General features: G+C 47.2%; 1 protein-coding gene across 6 annotated transcripts in view; it reads left to right on the forward strand.

The window, feature by feature from the left end:
* LOC147008379 (uncharacterized) overlaps positions 1-22924 on the forward strand; it is a 28254-nt gene extending 5330 nt beyond the window's left edge. Inside the window, exons 3-16 of one of the 6 annotated variants that reach the window (XM_085864811.1) lie at positions 3822-3944; positions 4161-4286; positions 6901-6975; positions 7097-7363; positions 7530-7598; positions 9273-9389; positions 12588-12710; positions 17429-17551; positions 17772-17897; positions 21358-21432; positions 21549-21665; positions 21937-22005; positions 22121-22281; positions 22359-22924. In XM_085864811.1, the coding sequence (XP_085720937.1) occupies positions 3822-3944; positions 4161-4286; positions 6901-6975; positions 7097-7363; positions 7530-7598; positions 9273-9389; positions 12588-12710; positions 17429-17551; positions 17772-17897; positions 21358-21432; positions 21549-21665; positions 21937-22005; positions 22121-22281; positions 22359-22388 (1601 nt within the window). In that variant the 3' untranslated portion in view covers positions 22389-22924. Of the gene's footprint in view, positions 1-3821; positions 3945-4160; positions 4287-6900; positions 6976-7096; positions 7364-7529; positions 7599-9272; positions 9390-12587; positions 12711-17428; positions 17552-17771; positions 17898-21357; positions 21433-21518; positions 21666-21936; positions 22006-22120; positions 22282-22358 lie in introns of all 6 variants that reach the window. The other 5 variants (XM_085864812.1, XM_085864810.1, XM_085864815.1 and 2 more) reach the window with 5 other exon arrangements.
* The last annotated feature ends 2076 nt before the right edge of the window (positions 22925-25000 follow it).

Here is a 25000-nt window from a genome sequence, read left to right on the forward strand (position 1 = left end):
ACAACGAACCATTTCTCTACAGGAGAAAATACTGTTACGAATCTGGCAGCCATTTGCACACAACCAGACAGCAGTCCCCGCAGTTCAGTTATTTGGATAAGTATGTGTTTATAGTCAGGGTCCCATACTTCTGTCGAATGGGTTAATTTCATGTGTGCGCTGCGGGTTTCTTGATCGTCAGGTTTTTTACATTAAATCTCCCCTTCGCTCCATCATTGCCATTACGCACGTGTTGGGGGCCACGGGCATAGGCGGGGTGAGGTCGACTCCGCCCAGCGAAATGGGTGAAGCCTCGCAACCAATGAGGGATACCTCAGTACCTCAGTAGTACTCAGAGAGTACCTCAGAAGCCCCCGACCAATCCGGAGACGAGTTACCTCAGGGCGGCCGCGCCAAGCCAGATGGGATGTTCGCCACCGTCCAATCAGAAGGCGAGTGGCCAGGGGGAAGAAATTCCTCGGGCCTCGCAAAAGGGAAGAGTAGAGTAGTCGTCAAGAAGAGAGTAGAGCAGTCATCGTGGCCATTGCTCTTGTTGTGCGTCGCAGGAGTCATCGTTGCCATTGCTCTTGGTGTGCGTCGTTGGAGTCATCGTGGCCATTGCTCTTGGTGTGCGTTGTTGGAGTCATCGTCGCAATTGCTCTTTGGCTCCTCGTGGTGGTGGTGGTGGTGGTCGAGCAGCCAGGATCGTGGGCTCGGTGGATTCTGGGACGTGGGTTTGAGTCCCACCGTGGTGGGTTCGAGTCCTGTGTGACTGCACAAGGCAGAAAGGTACCCGGCAAGGCTCTGTTCCCCCAGCTGAACAATCCTCCTCGGCTGGAGGACCGAATAAAGACCCAATGGGGTCCATTTCTTTTGGGTGTGTGTGTGTGTATGTCCGTGGGCCCCATCCTAAAGTAGAAATTGCTCAGTGTTTGCTTGTACTGTATATATAGAATTTCTCATATTCGGTTTTAACTCTACTCTTTGTGCTCCCCTGCCCCATTATAAATAAACCCCGATTGTTCAATGTACCAGCTCGTTGTTGTGCTTCCTATTGTTTACCCAGCATGGTTCGTGTGTTTGAACCAGAAAGCCGATTGGGCTGTAAGTTGTCGTTTGGACCGACGGACTTTGGTAATTCCGCTCGGTTACACCGGACCGAGGTCGTTAGAGCAACCCGCTTCGACAGAGTCCGTTGAGGGTGTTACTTCCCCGGTAAATTGACGACGTGGGCACTAAGGTATATTGAAATTTGGTTAGTAACCCAACCCCACGCCATTAGAGAATTGGCGATCACGGTCCTTAAGTGACCCGTGACCTTCGGAGTTGTCCGAGAGTCATGACCTAAATTCCGGGTGTTCGGTGGGAGACGGCTCCACTGCTCCACCTGGCGGCCGTTCCTCGCCACCGACCCCCGGCCCACAACAATACGTCAACAAATCAAGTAGTGGGCATGAAATGGGTTGCCAGTTTGTAAAGAGCAAGGCAGGGTGCCAGACTGGATATAAAACACACAATATGTCCATCGGAATGTTCTAACTTGCTATTTCTGTTGAGGTTCAAAGTGTAATCTCATGAATAAAATTTGTTGTCTGTCTGTATGTTCACCTCTTTTTTTGCAAAGACCGCTGGGCTAACAACCACCACATTTAACACACAGACCAAGTCTGCTCCAGGGATTGTCCTCAGGGTAATTTCATTCACCACCTCAACCTTTAAAGACCCTTAAGAACACAAAGATCCCGAAGACCTGTCAACGTGTGGCGAAGTCAACGTGTGGCCCTAAATGGAGTTCTTTCATCCCCTCTTCCTGTCCAGGCTGGAGTTCCTCAAGGTATCGTTCTGGGCCCTGTTCTTTTTCTGTTTTTCATCAATGATCTCTCCGACTCTGGAAAATCCTCTATATCTCTTTGCTGATGACTGCACCCTCTGCCGTACCATCGGTCATCCCTCAGACCGGCAAGCAGCAGCTTCTTCGCTCACTGAACATCTGGATAAAATCACAAACTGGTCCAACACGTGGAACATGTCTTTCAATCCGGACAAATGTCACACTCTCACTATGTCTCTTCGAAAGGACCGTTTAGAAACCCCCCCACCCCATCCACTTTCACAACAATCCTCTTGAAGAAGTCCTTTCTTTCAAGCTTCTGGGTCTCACTATCTGCCATGACCTTTCCTGGGAATGTCACATTTCAAACCTCGCCTCCAAAGCCAGTCGCCGACTGGGATTCCTCCGTTGTGCAAAGTCCTTCCTCGGCCCTCCTGAGCTCCTGACCACTTACAAAGCTTTTCTCCGTAGCCTGATGGAGTACTGCTCTCCCCTCTGGGCTGGTGCTCCTGCCTCCCACCTTTCTCAGTTTCACGCTGTAGAAACCAAGGCATTTCGGATCATTGGCATCTCCCGCAATGAGGCTGAGTCTTTGGGCCTCTCACTCAATCACCGCAGGTTGGTCAGTGGTCTTTCTGTCTTCTACTGTCTCCTCTCCAGCCTTGCCCCCCCCCTGATGTCTCTGTGATTTGTCCCCACCACATTTCCACAGGGCGCTGAAGGTCTGCCAACAACCCCCTTCTGGTAAAACTACCAAAACCACGAATCACTGCTCACCTTCACTCTTTCATTCCTCTTTTTTCCCGCCTTTGGAATAAACTCCCTCACTCTATTCTTTCCCATTCTTCCCTCCAGGCTTTCAAAACAGCTGTTCACCACCACCTCTTATCATCCCCCATCCAAATCCTCGATCTTTTCTACCCCCGATAATCCAAGCCCACCTCCTTCAAATTCCCTGCTTTCCTTCCTGAAAGTCCCTGTAATGTCCATCTTCTATTCCCCATGTTCCCCGTCCCATCCCTCTCCCTTACACAGATCTAATGTCTCTGTTCCCCACTGTTTTGTCCCTCCCACTCCCGCCCCTCTTGTCTCATGCCCCCCTTGCTGTGCGTTGTGTGTTAGCTCTCACACGAGCCTCGACAAGGTACACAAAAAAAAGACCTCTTAAGACCGCAAAGACCCTTTAAGACCATTCAGAGCCTGAAGACCCTTAAATACCCACAAACCCTTTGAGACCACAAAAACCCATAAGACCTTGAATATCCTGAGACCCATAAGACCATTACGACTCGGTCCATGCGTGAAGCCATCTGTGAAGCCATGTGACGATATGTGTATTAATTACATCAGGTGTACCCTGACCACACATACATCTATTAATTGCGTACTATTGCAATGTATGCTTGTTGTTGCCTTAATGGTTAGATTGGTGGGTTTGGGACACGAGAGTCCTGAGGTCAAATCCTGCTTTGCTGTTCAATTAATACCAGCTGGGGTTGACTCAGCCTGCCATCCTTCTGAGGTCAGCAACCTGAGTACCAGCTTGTTGGGATGATTGAGCTGTTCAAGTATCCTTTGTTGAAGTGGTGACCCGTCCAGGACAGGAGACTACTTTGGCAGCACTGATACTCTCTGCAGAGTATGATCCCAATGGATTGGATTGGATTCTGATTACTGCAATGAAGGACTGTACCGATTTGGTCTTCCATTTGGATTTATTTATTTTAATGTCATTCTAAATTAAATTGAATAGTAATAAAAAAGTTCATGGGTGAGTGTCAGGTGTCCCATTAAAGTGGCACTGCTTAGTACCTGGCTTGGTACCCAGCTTGGTACCCAGCTTGGTACCCGGTCATCACTGCCAGCAGTTATAAAATGGTCGTTATGATTACATCTCTTCTTAACTACGTAACACACCAGTACACAAAAACCACACAACACAATTCCTGGTGAGGGTGTGCAATCTCTGATTGATATTTTTCTTGTTTTCTTTTTGTTGTGGATGATTCAGCTTCTCAATCCTGTCTGCCTCATGATTTTTTTTGTGGTGGAGGTAAATGCTTACCTTCAAATTGGGTTTGTGATGGAAAGGTGCACTGCTCTGACCGATCTGATGAAGCTCCAGAAACCTGTGGTGAGTTCAAGTGCTGTTTTATATTCTAATATGGAGTTTAATTATCCCATATTTTTCGTTAAGCATATTAATATGACCTCCTTGTGGATGTGATGACTATCTTTGAGGTCATCTGCCTGGTTTTTTGATGTTTTTCCTTCATCACAAAAACAAAACAGACCTGTGGTCTTATTTCAATAGTTGTGATGGCGATGCCTTACAATGCTTTTGTTTCAGACAATAGGAGCTGCCGTCCTACGGAGTTTGCTTGTCGTGGTCGGGGGACAAGTCATTGCATCCCAAAGGCTTGGCTGTGTGATGGGGAGAAAGATTGCAACAACGGAGCCGATGAGATTGATTGTGGTAAAATGGTTGAGGTTATTTCATAAGCTTATTAACGGTGCACGTTTACCATGGACTGTGAGGAGGTTGGAGGAACATGTATGGGAGGGGGGGTGAGATATTCATGCTGGGAGTCCTTTGCCAGGTAGATGGTGTGGGTTTGGGATTTAATATTGAAATGCTCTCTCGTGGCTTTATATAGAACACGGCGGTTACAAAGAAAACGTTGCTGTTTGGATGTGTTTTATCATCATGGGAATACCCTGCTATGCTGACATTCCTCCCTGAACGCTGCCTTCCCTTCCCCTCCCCTCACAGTTCCATCGCTTGCTCTTACACTGCCTTCCCTTCCCCTCATGCTGCCTTCCCTTCCCCTCATGCTCCCTTCCCTTCCCCTCATGCTGCCTTCCCATTCCCTCACGTTGCTTCACTTTTCCCTCATGCCTCAAGCTGCCCCCCCTTACTGTAATGAATCTGGCAGCCATGAGTACACAACAGCCAGAGTCATTATAGATCAGTTATATCGGTAAGTATGTGTTTATAGTTAGGGTCCCATCTCTTGCCTAATGGGTGATTAAATGTTCGTGCACTGCGGATTATTTATATAGTTAGTATTTTTACATCTCCGACAACAACAACACTCTGCTCGCGGAATTCTTCGCGCACTTGCCGGCATGGGCACGTGTGCGGAATTCCATGCCTCAGGCAGTGTGGATTTCACATCAAATATGGACACGAATCGTTTCGTTCTGGCTGCGCACCAAATAAGGGGATGCATCATTTTCCGCCCAATGGACGACGCACAGACCAGAGCCGGGGCGGTCCTTTGCAAGAAGGCGGAGCCGCGACACGCCATCCACCCAATGGGAGCAGGCGACGGGGGAGCAGACCCGCCTCGAGAAAGCAACGGAATTAGTTGGAGATTGCGTCCCGTTTGCTCGAGTGCGTCTTCTGTCTCTGCTCTGTGGCTGACTGCACCCGGCGCATCCGAGGCGTCTCGTCTGGCGCATTACGACAAGCGATCGACCAACTCAACACGGGAGATCACTTCGTTTCGCCTCCTCTGGGTTCAGCTGCCCTGGTCCGTCCTTTGGCAACTGGTGCTCCGGGAAGGTGCGGACATCCAGCCGCGCGCTCGCGGCCAGGTAGCCGAACTATCTGACTCCCAGCCGAACTATCCTCCACGGCTGGAGAGCCGAATAAAGACCTCGAGGTCCATCTTCTTCTGGGTATCTGTGTGTGCGTGTGTGTGTCCGTGGGCCCCGTCTTTAAGTAGAATTGTTAAGTGCTTCTTGTTGTACATTATTTGCATTTCTTAGTCGGATGACTCTGCCCTTACATGCTCCCCTCGTTCCCCAATTATTGTTGTAAATAAATTCCCCTTTTTGTTGAATGCCCCAGCTCGTCCTTGTCCTTTCTCCCATTGGTTTGCCGCGCTGCGAACGGAATTAGGAGGCCTCATTGCTGCCGTAATCGTGCAATCGGCTTGGCAGGATTCTGGTACTCTCTGCTTGGGGTACGACTCGGATCCGGCTCGGTAACGGCCCGGATCGCGCATATCCTACCGAGGGTGAATTTCCCCGGTAGTTTGGATGACGTGGGTATTTAGTTATATTGAAATTGGCAATTAACCCTTTCCCACGTGGTCGACCGATTGTCGATCTTTGGTCAGATAAGGGACCCGTGACCTTTCGGATTTATCTGAAGGGTGCGACCTAAATTCCGGGTGTTTGTTGGAGCCGACTCTACTGCTCCATCTAGCGGTCGTGATCGCCACCGAGACCGGCCCCACAACAATACTTCCTCCCGCCTTCACGCTGCCTCCCCTTTCCATCAGGCTGCCTTCCCTTCCCTCTCCTCTCTCTGTCTTCCCTTCCCTCCTCTCTTGCTGCCTTCCTTTCCCTTCTCTCTCACTGCTTCCCCTTCCCTCCTCTCACACTGCCTTCTTTTCTCCTCGTGCTATCCTCCTCCCAAGCCCCCTCCACCACCATACAACCTCTGGGGGCCGAGGAGAGGAACAGGGGTCAAAGAATGTGCGAATTGGACAAATGAAAGTTGTTTGTTTGTTTTTGGGGGTTTTTTTTATCAGTCGGAACTGCTGCTCGGATCAATTCCACAATTCGTCTCTCAGGTTAACAAGAGATTCTTGAGGTTATCGTATGTGTGGAAATTAAATAAAGGCACAAACACTGGTGTTGATTTTTCCATGATTGAAGGAAAACATCCTTCCTTCTGTTCCCCTTCCCTCACGCTTACCTCCTCCAAAAGCCCCCCCTTCCCCCCAAAGGACGTCTCTGGGCGGTGTACGGGCGTTGTTTTGTGTAACCCGTTTGAACATGATGTTTTAATGTTCCCAATTTCACTCAATCCTGTACTAATGTCGGCATTAGAGGATCATTCCCACCCCCACTTTCCCTCAAGTCCCCCTGTCAAACGCATGTCCAGAACACCCCCTTCCTCTCCCCACTACCTCCCTCTCTTCTCCGTTTTATGAGACTCCCGGAGTGTATAGTGATGTGTCGTGAGGCCTCGCTCTCCTCCACCTCTTCCGAGCTTTCCCCCTTCATGAAGACCATGAATTGTGTTTGTTTTCATTGTCATGATCTCATATTTATTCCAACATGTGCATCGACAGGTGAAGGTAAGCTTGCACCTGCACCACCGACTGACATTCCCAGGAAAACTCCCGGCATGACGTCGACAATGAAAGGTATCATGTTTACTTTTCCTCGGTTTAAAAGCTCGAATTGAAGTTTGTAAAATGTCTAACAGGAGCTTTTAATCCCTTTACTATTTGATCCAAGAATTGAACATGTCACCTGGCTCCACAGATGAAACGACTCTTGCACCTGGCACCACAGGTGAGATGACTCTTGCACCAAGCAACACAGGTGAGACGACTCTTGCACCTGGCACAACAGGTGAGACGACTCTTGCACCAAGCACCACAGGTGAGACGACTCTTGCACCGAGCACCACAGGTGAGACGACTGTTACACCTGGCTCCACGGGTGAGACGACTCTTGCACCTGTGCAGAAAGTCGTACCTGCAACACCCAAGCCACCACATATCACCATCCTCCCAAAACCCCACACAGGTTTGTAGGTTTGAGTTGGGAGAACAGGATGTTCATGGATTGTATTGAGGTTTGATTTTCTTGTCCACACCATGTCGTTCTAACTCAATGACTGGACGTTTGACGTCTTTGGTTTTAATCATGTTTGGAGTTTGCATTATAATATTATTATTTATTTATTTATTAGAGCTTCCACCACCCGTTGTCCAACCTGTAACATTTCCTGATGTGAATCGACTACATCACATCTCGAAAGGTAATTGCCATTTTTAATTAGTTTGATTGGTTGGTTGTCATATCATGTTCTTTAGAGAAATTTTTGTAATCTCCCACTGGAGCTCCCCACCTTTCCCAACTGATTGTTACTTTCGGCCTCTGTTCTTCCTGCTTGTCAAAGCTTCAAGAGTAACATTGCGTGAAAGAGAAAACATTGAAAGATCCTGTGCATTCATTGGTTGAGGTTATTTCGTGAGCTGATTACTGGTGCCCGTGCACGTTTACCATGGACAGTGAGGAGGTTGGAGGAACGTGTATGGGGGGGGGGGTGTGGGGGGGGTGAGACATTCAAGCAGGCAGGAGAAACTGCAAGGATTATGGTAAGGATCCGAGGAGAAGAATTCCTTCCGTTCCTCCACGTTTCAACCAATCAAAACGATGCATCGCTTTTCCTCCTTGGTCGTTACCATCCCTCAGAGGTTATCACCACCCTCCACTACTTTGACCAATCAAAGCTCGTTCTGATCCAGAGATTATCAGAATGCAGCACGAGGTACATCGCCGAACGTGATTGGTCCAATGGTATCACGTGCCGCCGAGGATCCGCGATGCAGCATGAGGTGCATCACGAACTTGATTGGTCCAGTCCTGTTTGCTGGAATCCTCGTGCATAACACACGTGGTGTCCTTTGACCAATCAGGAGCAGTGCAGTTACAGTATCGTTTCCTTCAGCTCGATTGGTCTTGTCCAGTTCGTGTTGTTTTCGGGATTTAATTTTCTTTCTTGTTGAATCTGAGGTTTCGTGTTTTTAACGAGCATCTTCACCCTTGTTCTCTTGAGTGGTTCTGTGGCCTCCAATTGTCTCCTTCCAGCACAAGGGATGTTTTATCGAATAATGTGGTTGGGATAGTTCTCCTTTGTAATCGATTTGTTAGTAATTCTCCTTTGTAATCCACCTGGTTTTCGTTTTGGGTTTCAGTGAGTTCCGTCATTCCATGTGCTCGTGGTGTGTTGTGCTGTCCGTGTGTGCGCTGAATTCTTCCCACACCCACGTGGGATGAGAATGGTTCTGGTTGTGCAATTTCGAATTCTTATTGCTCATGACCTTGAGTGCCCTCACACACTCACAGACACACACACACACACACACACACACACACACACACACACACACACACACACACACACACACACTCATACACACAGACACACACACACACTCATATACATACACACACACACACACACATACACAGACACACACACACACACACACACACACACACTCTCATACACACACACACACACACATACACACACACACACACACACACACACACACTTACACATACACACAGACACACACACACACACACACACACACACACACACACTCTCATACACACAGACACACACATTCACATACATACACACACACACACACACTTACACATACACACAGACACACACACACACACACACACTCACATACATACACACACACACACTCTCTCTCTCTCTCTCTCTCTCTCTCTCTCTCTCTCTCTCTCTCTCTCTCTCTCTCTCTCTCTCTCTCTCTCTCTCTCTCTCTCTGACATTTATTAGTGTAGATTGGAATCTAATCCTCTGCAGATTTTGATGGAGTTTTACATCTTGATGGAATATTTTAATTGGACATCAAAGGCTGAAACATGAACTTTGACCTTTGTGTAGATTTTTCTTGTGATGAGAAGACCCACTTCCAATGCCAAAGTGGGGACTGTGTGACTGCATCCTGGCGTTGTGACGGCCGATCTGACTGTGGCGATGGAAGTGATGAAGAAGATTGCCGTAAGTGGACGTTCACACTGAAGGAAACTTTGTTTTGTGGTTTGGATGGAACCCAGTTTTGATTGTTACCCTCTTGAAGTGGCTCAACAGATCGAGGCGAAACTTTACACATGTGACATCATAGGTCACATTGCTTGGCCGCCATATTAGGTTGAAGAAAAATATTAAATAATGTTTTCTTTGGAAACAATTTCTTAATCAATTGAGGAAAAACTTCACAAATGTGATCTCTTCGTGATGGGGAACACATGTTTTAAATTTCAAGTTGATCGGACACATGGTCTGGCAGCCAGAATTATTTAATTTTTTGATCTGGGTTCTTGTTCCTTTTTTTAAAAAAATAAGGCTCATTTGGCTGTGTTTGGATGGGTTGAGGGTAGAGGAGTAGAATCTGAAATGTGAATCCTATCCAGGTTCCTCCTGATGATTTCATCTTTGCTTTTTGCTTCAATGTTTTTGATGTGGAACAACGAAACATTTCTCTACAGGAGGAAATACGTCAACAAGTCAAGTAGTGGGCACGAAATGGGTTGCCAGTTTGTAAAGAGCAAGGCAGGGTTCCAGACTGGATATAAAACACACAAGATGTCCATTGGAATGTTCTAACTTGCTTTTTCTGTTGAGGTTCAAAGTGTCATCTCAGAAATAAAATTGGTCGTCTGTCTGTATGTTCACGTTTTTTGCAAAGACCGCTGGACGAACAACCACCACATTTAACACACAGACCAAGTCTGATCCAGGGTTTGTCCTCAGGGTATTGTTACGGAAATGACCCTTCCTATGCTGCAAAATGTAGGATGAGCTCAGATCCCCCATTAAATGCATGTTTATCTAGGTTGTTTGGTAAAATGGATGTTACATGTGTGTCGGGAGGTGTAAGAGGCTGTTTTATTGTTTGTGCGGTGGTGGTGTAACGAGAGCTCCCTCTTCTTCCTTCCCCATCCCAGACGAGGCCCCGCCCAGTCGGCTGAGGGGGAGTGTCTTGGAGAGGGAGGTGGAGCTAAGGGGAGGAGTTTGTCAGCTTCGCTGAGAGAGGCGTGCTTGGGGTCGAAGCGAGCGAACGAAAGAGAAACTGTGGAGAAAAAGGGTTCAGTGTGAGAAAACAGTCGCTCTCGAGGCGTGCTCGGGTTTCGAAGCGAGCGAACGAAGAAGGGACAGTGTTGGAACTGCCGGGAGAGACGCTGAACCTGCGCGTGCCGAGTCTGCATTTTTGGCAGTAAGAGAGGCTGCCTGCACGACGAGTCTGCCTTTTTGGGCAGTAGGCGAGGCGGCCTGCACATCGAGTCGGCGATCGACTCTTATGAGGAGGTGATTCTGCAGAGAGAAAAACGGCAGCCGGCTTTGGGAGGCGAGCGTGGAAAAGGAAAGAAAAGGTGATCCTGCGGAGAAAGAAACTGAGAGGACAGAGTTGAGAAGTCGGGCGTCGAGGCGGGAAGGCAAGAGAGGAAACGACGGAGCCTCTGACGGTCCTTGCTCACCTCACGGCTCGACACGTTTGCCGATCCGCTTACTGGAGCCCGGAACCTCGATTTGGGCCTTGTCTGGTGAACAGGCCAGGCAGGATTTGTGTGCTGCACCTTGGGAGAGATCGGCTGAGGCCCATTGTTCATCTGGCGGTCTTGTGCCGTCGCCCTTGCGTAGGGTCGGAGCGCGCGGAGACTGCGTGCGGTGCGGAAAAGAAAGAGTACGGCGCCGCCATCGTGCCACGCGGCACGTTCGAGCTGAGGGCTCGAATCCGTGGACATCCGCTTGTTGCGAGCGGCATTCGTGCTTTTGACACTGTCCTCTCGTCCATGAAACATCACCAAGTACTCTGTCTTGCATGCATGCTGTCTGTCTGTCTTTGTCTGCACGTTGTTTAAGGCATATCTCGGTAGGGATCCCCCTCGAGGCCTGTGGTCCGTAGTTCCCGAGTTAAGAACGGGTTAAAGATTGTTAATAAAAACATTGTTGTGAATGGTTTGCTTGTGTCGTGTTCCCCGATGTTCTCCAATAAATCTGGTTGGTTCGTATGAAGTTGGCGCTTTGGATTAATTTGTGTCGCGTCGAGGAACGATCCGTTCGATTGGCATATAAAACCAAAATGGTTACAGACTCGCAGAAAACGCTCGGCATCTGCCAAAACCAGTCTGTAACCGGGGTTCTATTGCGCAAACTGGTAAGGTACAAGGATTACGTTGGTATCACGATTGAAGACGCGTGACTCGAGGGCTCTGCCGAGCCGGCCGGCGTTATAAACCCCAGAGACGGCGGTGGTAAGGGTGGCGCCAGGAGTCGGGTGAGAATCCCGCCACCCCGGATCCGCAACAGTATTTTCATTCACCACCTCAACCTTTACACACCCTTAAGAACCCAAAGATCCCAAAAACCTCTTGAGATCCCAAAAACCCTTGAAGACCAATAAGAGCCTGAAGACCCTTAAATACCCCAAAACCCTTTGAGACAACAAAAACCCAAAAGACCTTGAATATCCTTAGACCCATAAGACCATTACGACTCGGTCCATGCGTGAAGCCATCTGTGAAGCCATGTGACGATATGTGTTTGAATTACATCAGTTGCACCCTGACCACACATACATCTATTAATTGCATACTATTGCAATGTATGCTTGTTGTTGGTAAGATTAGATTTATGGTTAGATTGGTAGGTTTGGGACACGAGAGTCCTGAGTTCAAATCCTGCTTTGCTGTTCAATTAATATCAGCTGGGGTTGACTCAGCCTGCCATCCTTCTGAGGTCAGCAACCTGAGTACCAGCTTGTTGGCATGATTGAGCTGTTCAAGTATCCTGTGTTGAAGTGGTGACCCGTCCAGGACAGGAGACTACTTCGGCAGCACTGATTCTCTCTGCCGAGTATGATCCCAATGGATTGGATTGGATTCTGATTACTGCAATGAAGGACTGTACCGATTTGGTCTTCCATTTTAATTGATTTATTTTAATCTCAATCTAAATTGAATAATAATAAAAACTTCATGGGTGAGTGTCAGGTGTCCCATTAAAGCGGTACGGCTTGGTACCTGGCTTGGTACCCGGTCATCACTGCCAACAGTTACAAAATGGTAGTTATGATTACATCTCTTCTTAACTACGGAACACACCAGTACACAAACACCACACAACACAATTCCTGGTGAGGGTGTGCAATCTCTGATTGATCTTCTTCTTGTTTTCTTTTTGTTGTGGATGACGCAGCTTCTCAATCCTGTATGCCTCATGATTTTGTTTGTGGTGGAGGTAAATGCTTACCTTCATATTGGGTTTGTGATGGAGAGGTGGACTGCACTGACCGATCTGATGAAGGTCCAGAAACCTGTGGTGAGTTCAAATACTGTTTTATATTCTAATATGGAGTTTAATTATCCCATGTTTTTCGTTAAGCATGTTGTTACGAATTTCACCGGTTCGACACCACGCATGACCGCTTACGGCCCAACCGCAGTCGCCCGTCCGCCGAAAACCGGATTTCAGTCGTAGCTTCCGCACATCTCCAGAAACCTGTTACGGATGTCTTAACGCACCATAAACTGCCAATATTCTGTCCACGCGGAACAGGGTTAATCGCCGAATCTCGACATTCCTAATTTTCTGCGCAGACAGAAGTACCAAGAATTTATACCTCGACGGAACTCGTCCGGAAACGAGCCGCTGAGTGTGCTCGTTCCGTGTGCGATGCCGAGCGGTTGTAATCGCCATGTTCCGTCAGACCAAAGGACCACTTTTATTAGCTTTAACAGCCTGGTAATTTCCCGAACGCGCCGTGGAAGTCAATCGGAGGAAATGGACGCAACGAGCAGTTTTACAGTCAAACAACGGGAAATTTATTAAACAAGCAAGCAAACAATTGGGGAAGTAGACATGACACGAGCAAAGCCAACAGCCGATGACTATTCACTTATGTACAAGCATGCACTTAAATAATTTCTACTGATAAAGACAAGGTGCCAGAGGACACTTTCATACAAAACCCAGAAAAGAAACGGGCACGTGAGCCTTTATTCCAACTCGGAGCCTGGATGACCGAAGGCTTACAAGAGGCTGGGCAGATTACCTGGCAGCTCATTGTGCGGCTCGAAGGTATTCGGGTCGGTGACCCCTGGTGTCTCTGCTTGGCCCTTGTGTCGCAACGCGCCAGTCGCATAAGCGGCCGGGCGGCTTGAGCAGCTGGGTGAGCGGCTGCTTGGTTCCCCTCGGTGGTCTGGCTCTCGTCGCGCCCTTTTGTCGGGCCTGGCCGGCGACGCTTTGGGCGGAGTGAACGGGTCCTTGGCTCTTTTAGAGTTGATGCTCTTTAATGACCTGTCCACTACCTTAGCGACGCTGCTCGACCGCCGTCATGGTCGTTTTTCCGGACCACCAAGCTCCGCCGCTGCCGCTGGCTCTCCTTGCCCGGACTCCGACGACTCGCTGGACTCCACCGCAGCTGGCACTTTGGCTTCTCCTCCCGACTGGCACTGACTTCCGAAGCCCCGACTGGCACTGCTCGCCCGGCGACGACTTCTCTCCATAGCTCTGACTACTGCTCTCTCCGGGCGAGCTCCGCCTTTTGTAGGTGGGGGCGAGCTGCCCCTTGAACTCTCACCCAAGGCCGGGCCCCGCCCACTCTTCACCTCCGACCTCTCACCCCTCGAAAGCCTCGCTGGAAACCCCATGTCCGACGTCACTAGTTGGTTTAGGGGAAGCCGTCCTGTGATCCATATAGATGCAAATCGGCTCGCGTTGTTTGTTCAGGATATGATGGTTGGGGTTGTTTGTTCGCATTGTAGGAGATGATGGTTGCGATGTTTGTTCGCGTTGTAGTAGATGATGGTTGGCGCAGAGATGGCGTTGTTCATCGAGGAGATGGCGGTGTTGCGATATTTTAAAATAAAGATCGAAAAGAATAATGACTACCTCAAAGATTCACAGCCCGGCATACGAACAATACCCTTTACACATCGGTGGGGGGGATCCTAACCTGAAACACATACTTATCGAAATAACTGATCTTCGGGGAACCTGAATGATGTTCTGTGAATTTCCACAACCGCTTTATCAATACCACAACCGCATACATCTATTTTCTTTGGAACCGCTTAATCAATTGATGTGAAACGTCACAAATGTGATCTCGTCGTGATGGGGAACACATGTTTTAAATTTCAACTTGATTGGACGCATGGTCTGGCAGCCAGAATTATTTAATTTTTTGATATGGGTTGTTGTTCCTTTTTTTTCAAATAAGGCTCACTTGGCTGTGCTTGGATGGGTTGAGGGTAGAGAAGCAGCATCTGAAAAGTGAATCCTATCCAGGTTCCTCCTGATGACTTCATCTTTGCTTTTTGCTTCAATGTTTTTGATGTGGAACAACGAGCCATTTCTCTTCAGGAGGAAATACTGTTGTGGGGCTGAGTTTCGGCGGCGAGCACGACCGCAAGATGGAGCAGTGGAGTCGGCTCCACCGAACACCCGGAATTTATAGGTCGTCACCCCGGATAACTCTGGAGCCGACGGTGACTTATCGGACCGAAGATCGCCAATGGGTCGACCGCGTGGGATAGGGTCAATTGCCAATTTCAATTTACCTAAATACCCATGTCGTCCAAACTACTGGGGAAATTCACCCTCGGCTGAGCTCGAGCGGAACGAGCCCTTAGCGTTCTCGAACCGTGCGTAACCCGAGCGGATGGTTACCGAAGTCCGTCGGTCCAAATGTACAATTTGCCGCTTCCCAATTTCCCAACACGCACCGTGCTAAACCAATGAACGAAACACAGAAACGAGCTGAAACATTTAACAGGGGATTTATTTATAATGGGGGGAAGGAAACACACAAGAGCAGAGTTAAACCGACTGTAAGAAATGCAGTGAATGTACAAGCAAATACAGGCACTTCACAGTTTCTACTTGCAGACGGGGCCCAAGGACACACACACGCACACACAAATACCCCAAAAGAAGATGGACCTCGAGGTCTTTATTGAAGGTTCCCAGCTCGAGGGAAGATGAGCTGGAAACCAAAGCGAACTCGGACCTTTCTGCCTAGTGCAGCCCTTGACGATCCGGCTCGGCGGGACTTGAACCCGCAGCTCGATGCCGCCGCAAGCACCGGGTACGGAGGGCAGTGTCGGGCTACAGCACGCTCCTTCAGCAAGCGATGAGACCAGAGCCAGCGACGAGATGAGACCAGATGCCAGCGACGAGACGAGACCAGAAGCCAGTGACGAGACGAGACCAGAAGCCAGAGACCAGACGAGACCAGAAGTCAACGACGAGACGAGACCAGAGCCAGCGACGAGACGAGACCAGAAGCCAGCCACGAGTCGAGACCAAAAACCAGATGACTGTGCGGTCCCGTCTATTTCTTCCCTCTTTTTCGCCGGGGGCTGGGGGGGGATGTGTCTCACTTCTCTGCACCCTCATTCGCCGGGGGAAATCGGTCGTCTCTCCATGCTTGGTCGGGGGGGCGTGTCGGGGCGTCTCGATTCCCCGCCCCCCCCAAAGAGGCTCTGTTTCTCTTGGAGCTCGCTCTGCTCCCATTTGCCGACCGACGGCAAACTTGCTCGCATCTCCCTGATTGGTCGAGAGCCGCCGCAAGGTCCCTCCTTGAACTCCGCCAACCGCGGGCGCTATGGCGTCGGGTTGAGGAAGCGAGGTGAAGGCGTGTTGTTGTTGTTGTTGTTGTTGTTGTTGTTATAAGTGTAAAAATCCTATCAAGAGAATAACTTCGCAGCGCATGCACACTTAATTCCTATTAGACAGAGGGGAAAGGAGCTCTCTATCCACATTTACTTATTGAAATAACTGAGCTATGGGGACCTGAATGTTGAGTGCTCATGGGTTCCAGATTCGCAACAATACGTCAACAAATCAATTAGTGGGCACGAAATGGGTTGCCAGTTTGTAAAGACTAAGGCAGGGTGCCAGACTCGATAGAAAACACACAAGATGTCCATTGGAATGTTCCAACTTGCTATTTCTGTTGAGGTTCAAAGTGTCATCTCATAAATAAAAGTTGTCGTCTGTCTGTATGTTCACCTTTTTTTGCAAAGACCGCTTGGCTGGCTACCACCACATTTAGCACACAGACCAAGTCTGATCCAGGGATTGTCCTCAGGGTATTTTCATTCACCACCTCAACCTTTATACACCCTTAAGAACCCAAAGATCCCAAGGACCTCTTGAGACCTCGAACACCCTTTAAAGCCATCAAGAGCATGAAGACCCTTAAATACCCTATAAATTCTTTGAGACAACAAAAACCCATAAGACCTTGAAGATCATTAAACCCATAAGACCATTACGACTCGGTCCATGCATGAAGCCATCTGTGAAGCCATCTGTGAAGCCATGTGACGATATGTGTATTAATTACATCATTTGCTCCCTGACCACACATACTGACCTGACCACTATTAATTGCATACTATTGCCATGTATGCCTGTTGTTGATTTTATGGTCAGATTGGTGGGTTTGGGACACGATAGTCCTGAGTTCAAATCCTTTTTGGATGTTCAATTAATACAAGCTGGGGTTGACTCAGCCTGCCATCCTTCTGAGGTCAGCAACCTGAGTACCAGCTTGTTGGGATGATTGAGTGGTTCAAGTCTCCTGTGTTGAAGTGGTGACCCGTCCAGGACAGGAGACTACTTTGGCAGCACTGATACTCTCTGCAGAGTATGGTCCCAATGGATTGGATTGGATTCTGATTACTGTAATGAAGAACTGTACCGATTTGGTCTTCCATTTGGATTGATTTATTTTAATCTCATTCTAAATTAAATTGAATAATAATAAAAACTTCATGGGTGAGTGTCAGGTGTCCCATCAAAGCAACACTGTACCTGGATTGGTACCCGGCTTGGTACCCGGCTTGGTACCTGGCCGGCTTGGTACCCACTCATCACTGCCAGCAGTTATAAAATGGAAGTTCTGATTTCATCTCTTATTAACTACGTAACACACCATTGCACAAAAACCACACAACACAATTCCTGGTGAGGGTGTGCAATCTCTGATTGATATTTTTCTTGTTTTCTTTTTGTTGTGGATTACGCAGCTTCTCAATCCTGTCCGCCTGATGAATTTGTTTGTGGTGGAGGTGAATGCTTACCTTCAAGTTGGGTTTGTGATGGAGAGGTGGACTGCAATGACCGATCTGATGAAGCTCTGGCAACCTGTCGTGAGTTCAAGTACTGTTTTATATTCTAATATGGAGTTTAATTATCCCATATTTTCGTTAAGCATATTAACATGATCTCTTTGTTGGTGCTGTGACTATCTTTGAGCTCATCAGCCTGGTTTTTTGTTGGTTTTTCCCACCTTCATTACAAAAACAAAACAGACCTGTGGTCTTGCCTCAATAGTTGTGATGGCGATGCCTGACAATGCTTTTGTTTCAGACAATAGGACCTGCCCTCCTACGGAGTTTGCATGTGGTGGTCGAGTTATAAGTCATTGCATATCAAAGGCTTGGCTGTGCGATGGGAAAGAAGATTGCAACAACGGAGCCGATGAGACTGATTGTGGTAAAGATGCTGTGCATTCATTGGTTGAGGTTATTTCTTCAGTTGATTCCCGGTGCACGTTTACCATGGACTGTGAGGAGGTTTGGAAAACGTTTATGGGGGGGGGTTAATATGGCGGCAGTCCTTTGCCAGGTAGATGGTATGGGTTTGGGATGTAATATTTAAATGCTCTCTCTTGGTTTTATTTAGAACACGCTGGTTTCAAAGAAAACGTTTCTGTTTGGATGTGTTTTATCACGAGTGGAATACCCTGCTATGCTGCCATTCCTCCCCTAACACTGCCTTCCCTCCCCTCACGACACACTTTCTTTACTTGCTCTTACACTGCCTTCCCTTCCCCCCATTCTGCCTTCCATTCCCCTGAGGTTGCCTTCTCTTCCCGTCACACTGCTTTCCCTATCCCTCACACTACCTCACTTCCCCCTCATGCCTCATGCTGCTTCCCCTAAAGCTGCCTCCCCCATGCTTCCTCCTGCCTTCACGCTGCCTCCCCTTCCATTAGGCTACCTTCCCCTCTCCTGAGGCTGCCTTCCCTTCCCTCCCCTCACACTGCCTTCTTTTCTCCTCATACTATCCTCCTCCGAAACCCTCTCCACCACCAGACAACTCTCTGGGGGTCGAGGAGAGGAACAGGGGTCAAAGAATGTGTGAATTGGACAAATGAAAGTTGTTTGTTTGTTTTTGTTTGTTTTTATCAGTCAGAGCTGCTGCTCGGATCAATTCCACAATTCGTGGGGCAGATATGTAACAAAAATTGCTCGAGATGTTCACATCCGGCAGAAAGTTTGAAATTTTGCACACAGGGGTATTTTGACATGCTGAGTTCAAAAATTGGCGGATCCAAGAGGTCTGACCAATGGACCGGCCGCCATCTTGAATTCCAATATGGCTGCGATGACGAAACATTGAACATTATTCTCTTTGGTTCCAAGTGACCTATGGCCCTGAAATTTGGTACACAGGTGCATTTTGAGATAATGAATTCAATAATGGAAAAATTTGAAATGTATGGCAAACCTTATGGCCGCCATTTTTAATTCCAATATGGCTGCCAAGACGAAATGTTGAAAATCCCTATCTTGGGTTCTAAATGACCTGTGGTGCTCAAATTTTGTACACAAGGGTATGTTGACATGCTGAGTTCAATAAGGCAATAATTTGAAATGTCTGACAAATGGTATGGCCGCCATTTTGAATTCCAATATGGCCGCCAAGACCAAATGTTGAAAATCCCGGGTTCTTTGCAAAAGCAATACCAATTCAATGGATCCCTAGTTGACGAATCATATTACAAGTCAAAGAGCTCATTTCAAAGTATATTTTGTACCAGTTGGCAGCCGATGGCAGATTTGCCATGTATGCTGACCAGGAGATATTATCTTCACTCTCAAGACCTTCCTTCTCCTGCAGACTTTGTACAAACGTAAGCCACTGACTTTCTTTGTCCTGTATTCCAGAGGACACACTTGGAGTGGATGGACCTTTTTGTTTTCTTGGAATGGGATTATTAGTTGAAAATGCTTCAGGAAGCACATCACTGTAAGATGCAGGAAGGGCGGCTATGGTTTTGGAGCGCTGTTTGTTCTCATTCTCAGTGACATTCTCATGATTTCGAATTCGAAAATAGGATATCAATTCGGCCAAAGCTACTGATTCTGGTGGCATATTTTGACTTTAACTGGCTTCCTCATTCTTTCTTACAAATGATCTGTATCGAGTGTGGAGAACAGTCATGCACTTCTTGTGATAAACAGCATCTGATGCCGTCATATCACCTCCAGACAATCTAGCCAGGAGTTTTGTATCCCTCAATTCTGTTGCCATCAATCGAACATTGGAATCTACATTTTTTGTTGCCGCTCTGTGGACTATTTCTTCATTACTGATAATGCTATCACAAAAGAAAAATGTGCTAGCGGTACTCTGTTCAACGGATGGAGATTTGAAACTTGTTCTGACTCTTTTCTTAACAGGCAAGTAAGTTTCTTCACCAAGTTTGAGGTCTGAACTTTGCTTTCTTTCTCTTGATTCAGCCCTGGCCACACGAGAGCTGATGCACTGCACATAACAGTTTTTGTGCCATTTGGCAGCATGCGCAGCGAGGGTTTCTGCAATACCGCAACCATCATCGAGTCGGGGAAATGTTTATTCCGCAAGGCAAGGCACCTAAATCATTCATGCCTTGAGATTTTGAGCAAGATTCTCGTAGACGTCTAGACACGACTGATTGCTGCCCTTACGTGCATCTCTTAGTGGTTCATTTTCAGAACGTTTCTGGAAAAGAGCGTAAATGTTCCAGTCTGTTGGCATTGGAATTGTTTACGATGTTTTCTTTGATTTCAACATTGGATCTGAAAGAGAAAAAACATAAAAAAAATAAATTATTGGAATGTCATGTGAATGTTCAGTTCCGGCAGAAAGTGTTAAATTTCGCATACAGGGGTATTTTGGGGCGCTGAATTTCCCAAATTTCTACTGCCTTCGATAAAATTACAAACCCATCAGTATATTTAAGATGCAACAATTTTCCAGTTATCATGATAATGCTCAAATGATTTAACATTATGACATTACCGTACACTGTGCTATAAAAGCAATGAAAACATCGATGTTTGTCTTGGTGGCCATATTGGAATTTAAAATGGCGGCCACACCGTTTGTCAGACATTTCAAATTATTGCATTATTGAACTCAGCATGTCAACATACCCTTGTGTGCCAAATTTCAGCGCCACAGGTCATTTAGAACCCAAGATAGGGATTTTCAACATTTCGTCTTGGCGGCCATATTGGAATTCAAGATGGCGGCCGGTCCATTGGTGAGATCTCTTGGATCCGCCAATTTTTGTAATCAGCCCCCCAAAATACCCCTGCATGCGAAATTTCACACTTTCTGCCGGAAATGAACATCTTTTTTCACATATCCGGCCCACTAAATTCGTCTCTCAGGTTAACAAGAGATTTTTCGAGGTTATCGTACATGTGGAAATTAAATAAAGGCACAAACACTGGTTTATTAAAGGGTTTATTAAACCATGATTAAAGGAAAACATCCTTCCTTCCGTTCCCCTTCCCTCACACTTACCTCCTCCAACCCTCCCCCCTCATCCTCACGGACGTCTCTGGGCGGTGTACGAGCGTTGTTTTGTATAACCCGTTTGAATATGATGTTTTAATGTTCCCAATTTCACTCAATCCTGTACTAATGTCGGCATTAGAGGATCATTCCCACCCCCTCTTTCCCTCAAGTCCCCCGATCAAACATATATCCATAACACCCCCTTCCCTCCCCACTACTCCCTCTCTCCTCCGTTTTCTGAGACTCCCGGAGTGTATAGTGACGTGTCGTGAGGCGTCGCTCTCCTCCACCCCTTCCTAGCTTTCCCCCATAATGGAGACCATGAATTGTGTTTGTTTTCATTGTCATGATCTCATATTTATTCCAACATGTGCATCGACAGGTGAAGGTAAGCTTGCATCTGCACCACCGACTGACATTCCCAGGAAAACTCCCAGCATGACATTGACAACGAAAGGTGTCATGTTTACTTTTCCTCTAACAGGAGCTTTTAATCCCTTCACTATTTGATCCAAGAATTGAACATGTGACCTGGCTCCACAGGTGAGACGACTCTTGCACCTGGTACCACAGGTGAGACGACTCCTGCACCTGGCTCCACGGGTGAGAGAACTCTTCCACCTGTGCAGAAAGTCGTACCTGCAACACCCAATCCACCACAAATCACCATCCTCCCAAAACCCCACACAGGTTTGTCGGTTTGAGTTCCATGAACAGGATGTTCATGGGTTGTATTGAGGTTTGATTTGCTTGTCCACACCATGTCGTTCTAACTCAATGACTGGACGTTTGACGACTTTGGTTTTAATCATGTTTAGAGTTTGCATTATAATATTATTATTTATTTATTTATTCGAGCTTCCACCCGTTATCCAACCTGCAACATTTGCTGATGACATTTGGCAATGCATGAAACGAGCCATCCTTTACTCCCAGCATTCATTGCGTTCTTACTTTTCAGCTGAACCTGCTCTTCAAGGAAAGGTAAACAACTCTTCTCCAGCAGCAGCTGCTGTAATTGTCCCACTACGTAAGTATATTTTATTCCATCCTTGGCTCGGACAATTTCCATTGACTTGTCAATGTGCTTCCATTCAAGTGATCAATGACATTTCACAGCTGATCTGAACAAACTGCTCCCCCAGTGCTTGTTCTGGCTTGTGCTGCTGGGTTCTACATTTTCCGCAAACGGCGGCTCCTGGAAGTCAAAACTTCACGGTGTGAGAACCCTGAATACAAGGAGACTCCAGATGGTGAAGAGTTTGCAATGGACTGCTCATCGACAGATGACCACACGTACCTTGTTGTAAGAAACGTTCTTTATTAATAAGGTTTATCAATACCTGTCAGGTCACTTTTCTTAACATTTTGTTTTGTTTTCAGATGCCTGGAGTGAATGAAGAACAACACTGAAGATACTGCAAGGTTGACCAAGTCGGACATTGTGGTGTTTCTCTTTTGGCCTTTCGGCTGTGAAATGTCACCGTCGACTCCCTGACCCTGGTTGTGAACTCTACTTGAATGTGAAACAACATCATTTTTTATTTATTTATTTATTAATTTTCGTGCCATTGAAATGTTCCGTAATTTCACCGGTGTTACTTGTTTCACGAAACAACTCTGTGGAGTGGCCCAACAGGGTCCTGCACTATTTGTACGAGTGACTTAATAGGATCTATATACATATATTTCCTGTTCATGTTGGCTTTATTACCTGTTATTGAACAACATATCGAGCTCAGAGCACCTGTCAAGCCATGCTACTAAACCCCGGCCAAAGTGTGTACAGAGTTGTAATTTCTCATTTTTGGAGTTAAATTATATCGATGTGGAAATTGATTGATGTTTTGCACTGCTGATGCCAAATGTGATTGTCTTGACTCTGATTGTATCCAAATTAGTTTGAACATGCGAAGGAAACATTTGAATAAAACTATTTGTTCACTCTTGTCAGTGTAATCCTGCTATGTTTCTTGGGATTTGCATGTGTATGCTCCCCTTGTGCGTTTCTGTGTGTTTGCTCTCCTACGATCCTCCACAATGGATACAAAAAATAAATTATGGCTGCGATACCACTTCACCGATGACGTCATCGTTATCACTCTTATACACTCCACGAGGAGTTGATGACATGTGCCAAGTTGATGACATCGCCGACTGGGCATCCTCCATCATGCAAAGTACTTCCTTGACACACCTGAGCTCCTGACCACGCATAAAGCTTTCATCCACAGCCTGATGGAGTGCTGCTCTCTTCTCTGGGATGGTGATCCCACCTCTCACCTTTCTCGGCTTTACGCGGTGGAAGCTGAGTCCTTGGGTCTCTCACTCTCAGCGCAGGCAGGTTGGTGGTCTTTCTGTCTTCTAACGTCTCTTCTCCTGGCCTCGCCCCCACACCCCCCCCCAATATTTCCACAGGGTGCTCAAGGTCCGCCACCTTGTTCCAAACCTGACATAACCTCATCGTAATCTGAACTCCCTTATTCTCAACCTGACATTCCCTCTTGTAATCTGAACTCACTTATTCCAAACCTGACATTCCCTCGTTGTACTCTGAACTCCCTTATTCCAAACCTGACATTCCCTCTTGTGATCTGAACTCCCTTATTGCAAACCTGACGTTCCCTTTTGTAATCTGAACTCCCTTATTCCAAACCTGACATTCCCTCTTGTGATCTGAACTCCCTTATTCCAAACCTGACATTCCCTCATTGTAATCTGAACTCCCTGTTCCCATTCAAGTGCTGCCTTTGTCGGGATCAGGAAGTTCCGTCTCAGGTGCAGCCGATGTATCTCTTCCATGAGCCTGATCCTCTCAGTCTCTTTGAGCTTGACCACAAGTTTTGTGGCTTCGCTGAAGATCATGACGTCGGTATCACGTTTGATTCCAACCAGCTCGTCCACATTGTTTTGTAACTCCTTGCAGTCCCGCTTCAGTTTGTTCCTCCGATTCATCTCCATTAATTCTCTCCGGGGTTTCCTCTCCACATTCATGTAACAACACAACTCCAGAAGAGAACAAAAACATCTTTTACTGCGTTTTCTTTCACAACCCACGTGGCAGGTCGAGTTGATGACACGATGTTGGTGGAACGTCCGCCAGGCTGAACATCCCACCGATAGGTCGTATCTGGATTCGGACCTGAACCAAAACCGAATCAGCTTGTTCTTGTCACCGAACCAACTCATCCGTCTCGTTTCGTCATAACTCGTCCACAATGTTTTGAGATGCGATAGTTATCGAACCTCCAACAACCCTGAGTCTTATCATGTCGCAACTTCAGGTTCTGTCATTATTTAATTCTAACCCTCGAAAACCGTCCAGCAGTTTGTCTAGCATTGCATTAATAAGCGTTGCATTCTCTTGCGTTGCTTTGTCTAGCGTTGCATTGTCTAGCGTTGCATTGTCTAGCGTTGCATTGTCTAGCGTTGCATTCTCTTGCGTTGCTTTGTCTGGTGGCCCACTGCACTGTCTCGCGGCCCCTTGCATTGTGCATTGTCTGGCAGCCCCGCCCCCATCAGGCTGATTGTATTGTCAAGAGTTGCATTGTCTCGCGGCCCCTTGCATTGTGCATTGTCTCGCGGCCCCGCCCCCATCTGGCTGATTGACAGTCGTAGAATCTCCCACCCCTCTGATCCCTTCCTTTACAAAGGAATGCAATTTTGTGGAATTCTTTCAATCTATTAATATTTCGATCACTTTACAATTCCCCACTATAAAATACACTAGGTTCGTGTTTAAACCGAGTTTGTAGCTTATATCAATTTTGAGTTCAGCTGTCAGAAAAGAATAAGAAGAATGACAAACGGGCCCTGATGGGTCTCATTGTTCTTGTTCAGCGATGATGTCCCAAAGTCTAATGAGTGTGGTCGGATGAGGGATTCTCCACACGTGACTGGTCGCTAATTGATCGGTTTTTATTTCAATCTTGGTGGATTATTTGGAGTATTTATGTTGTGTTGAGACAATGGAGTGTCCTGGCCATCCCTACTTTACAAGTTTACCGATTTCTTGATATTCATCA

This window comes from Eptatretus burgeri, chromosome 19 (genome assembly GCF_056783735.1).
Source record: "Eptatretus burgeri isolate ZD-2024b chromosome 19, Ebu_testis_v1, whole genome shotgun sequence".
Lineage (NCBI taxonomy): Eukaryota > Metazoa > Chordata > Myxini > Myxiniformes > Myxinidae > Eptatretus > Eptatretus burgeri.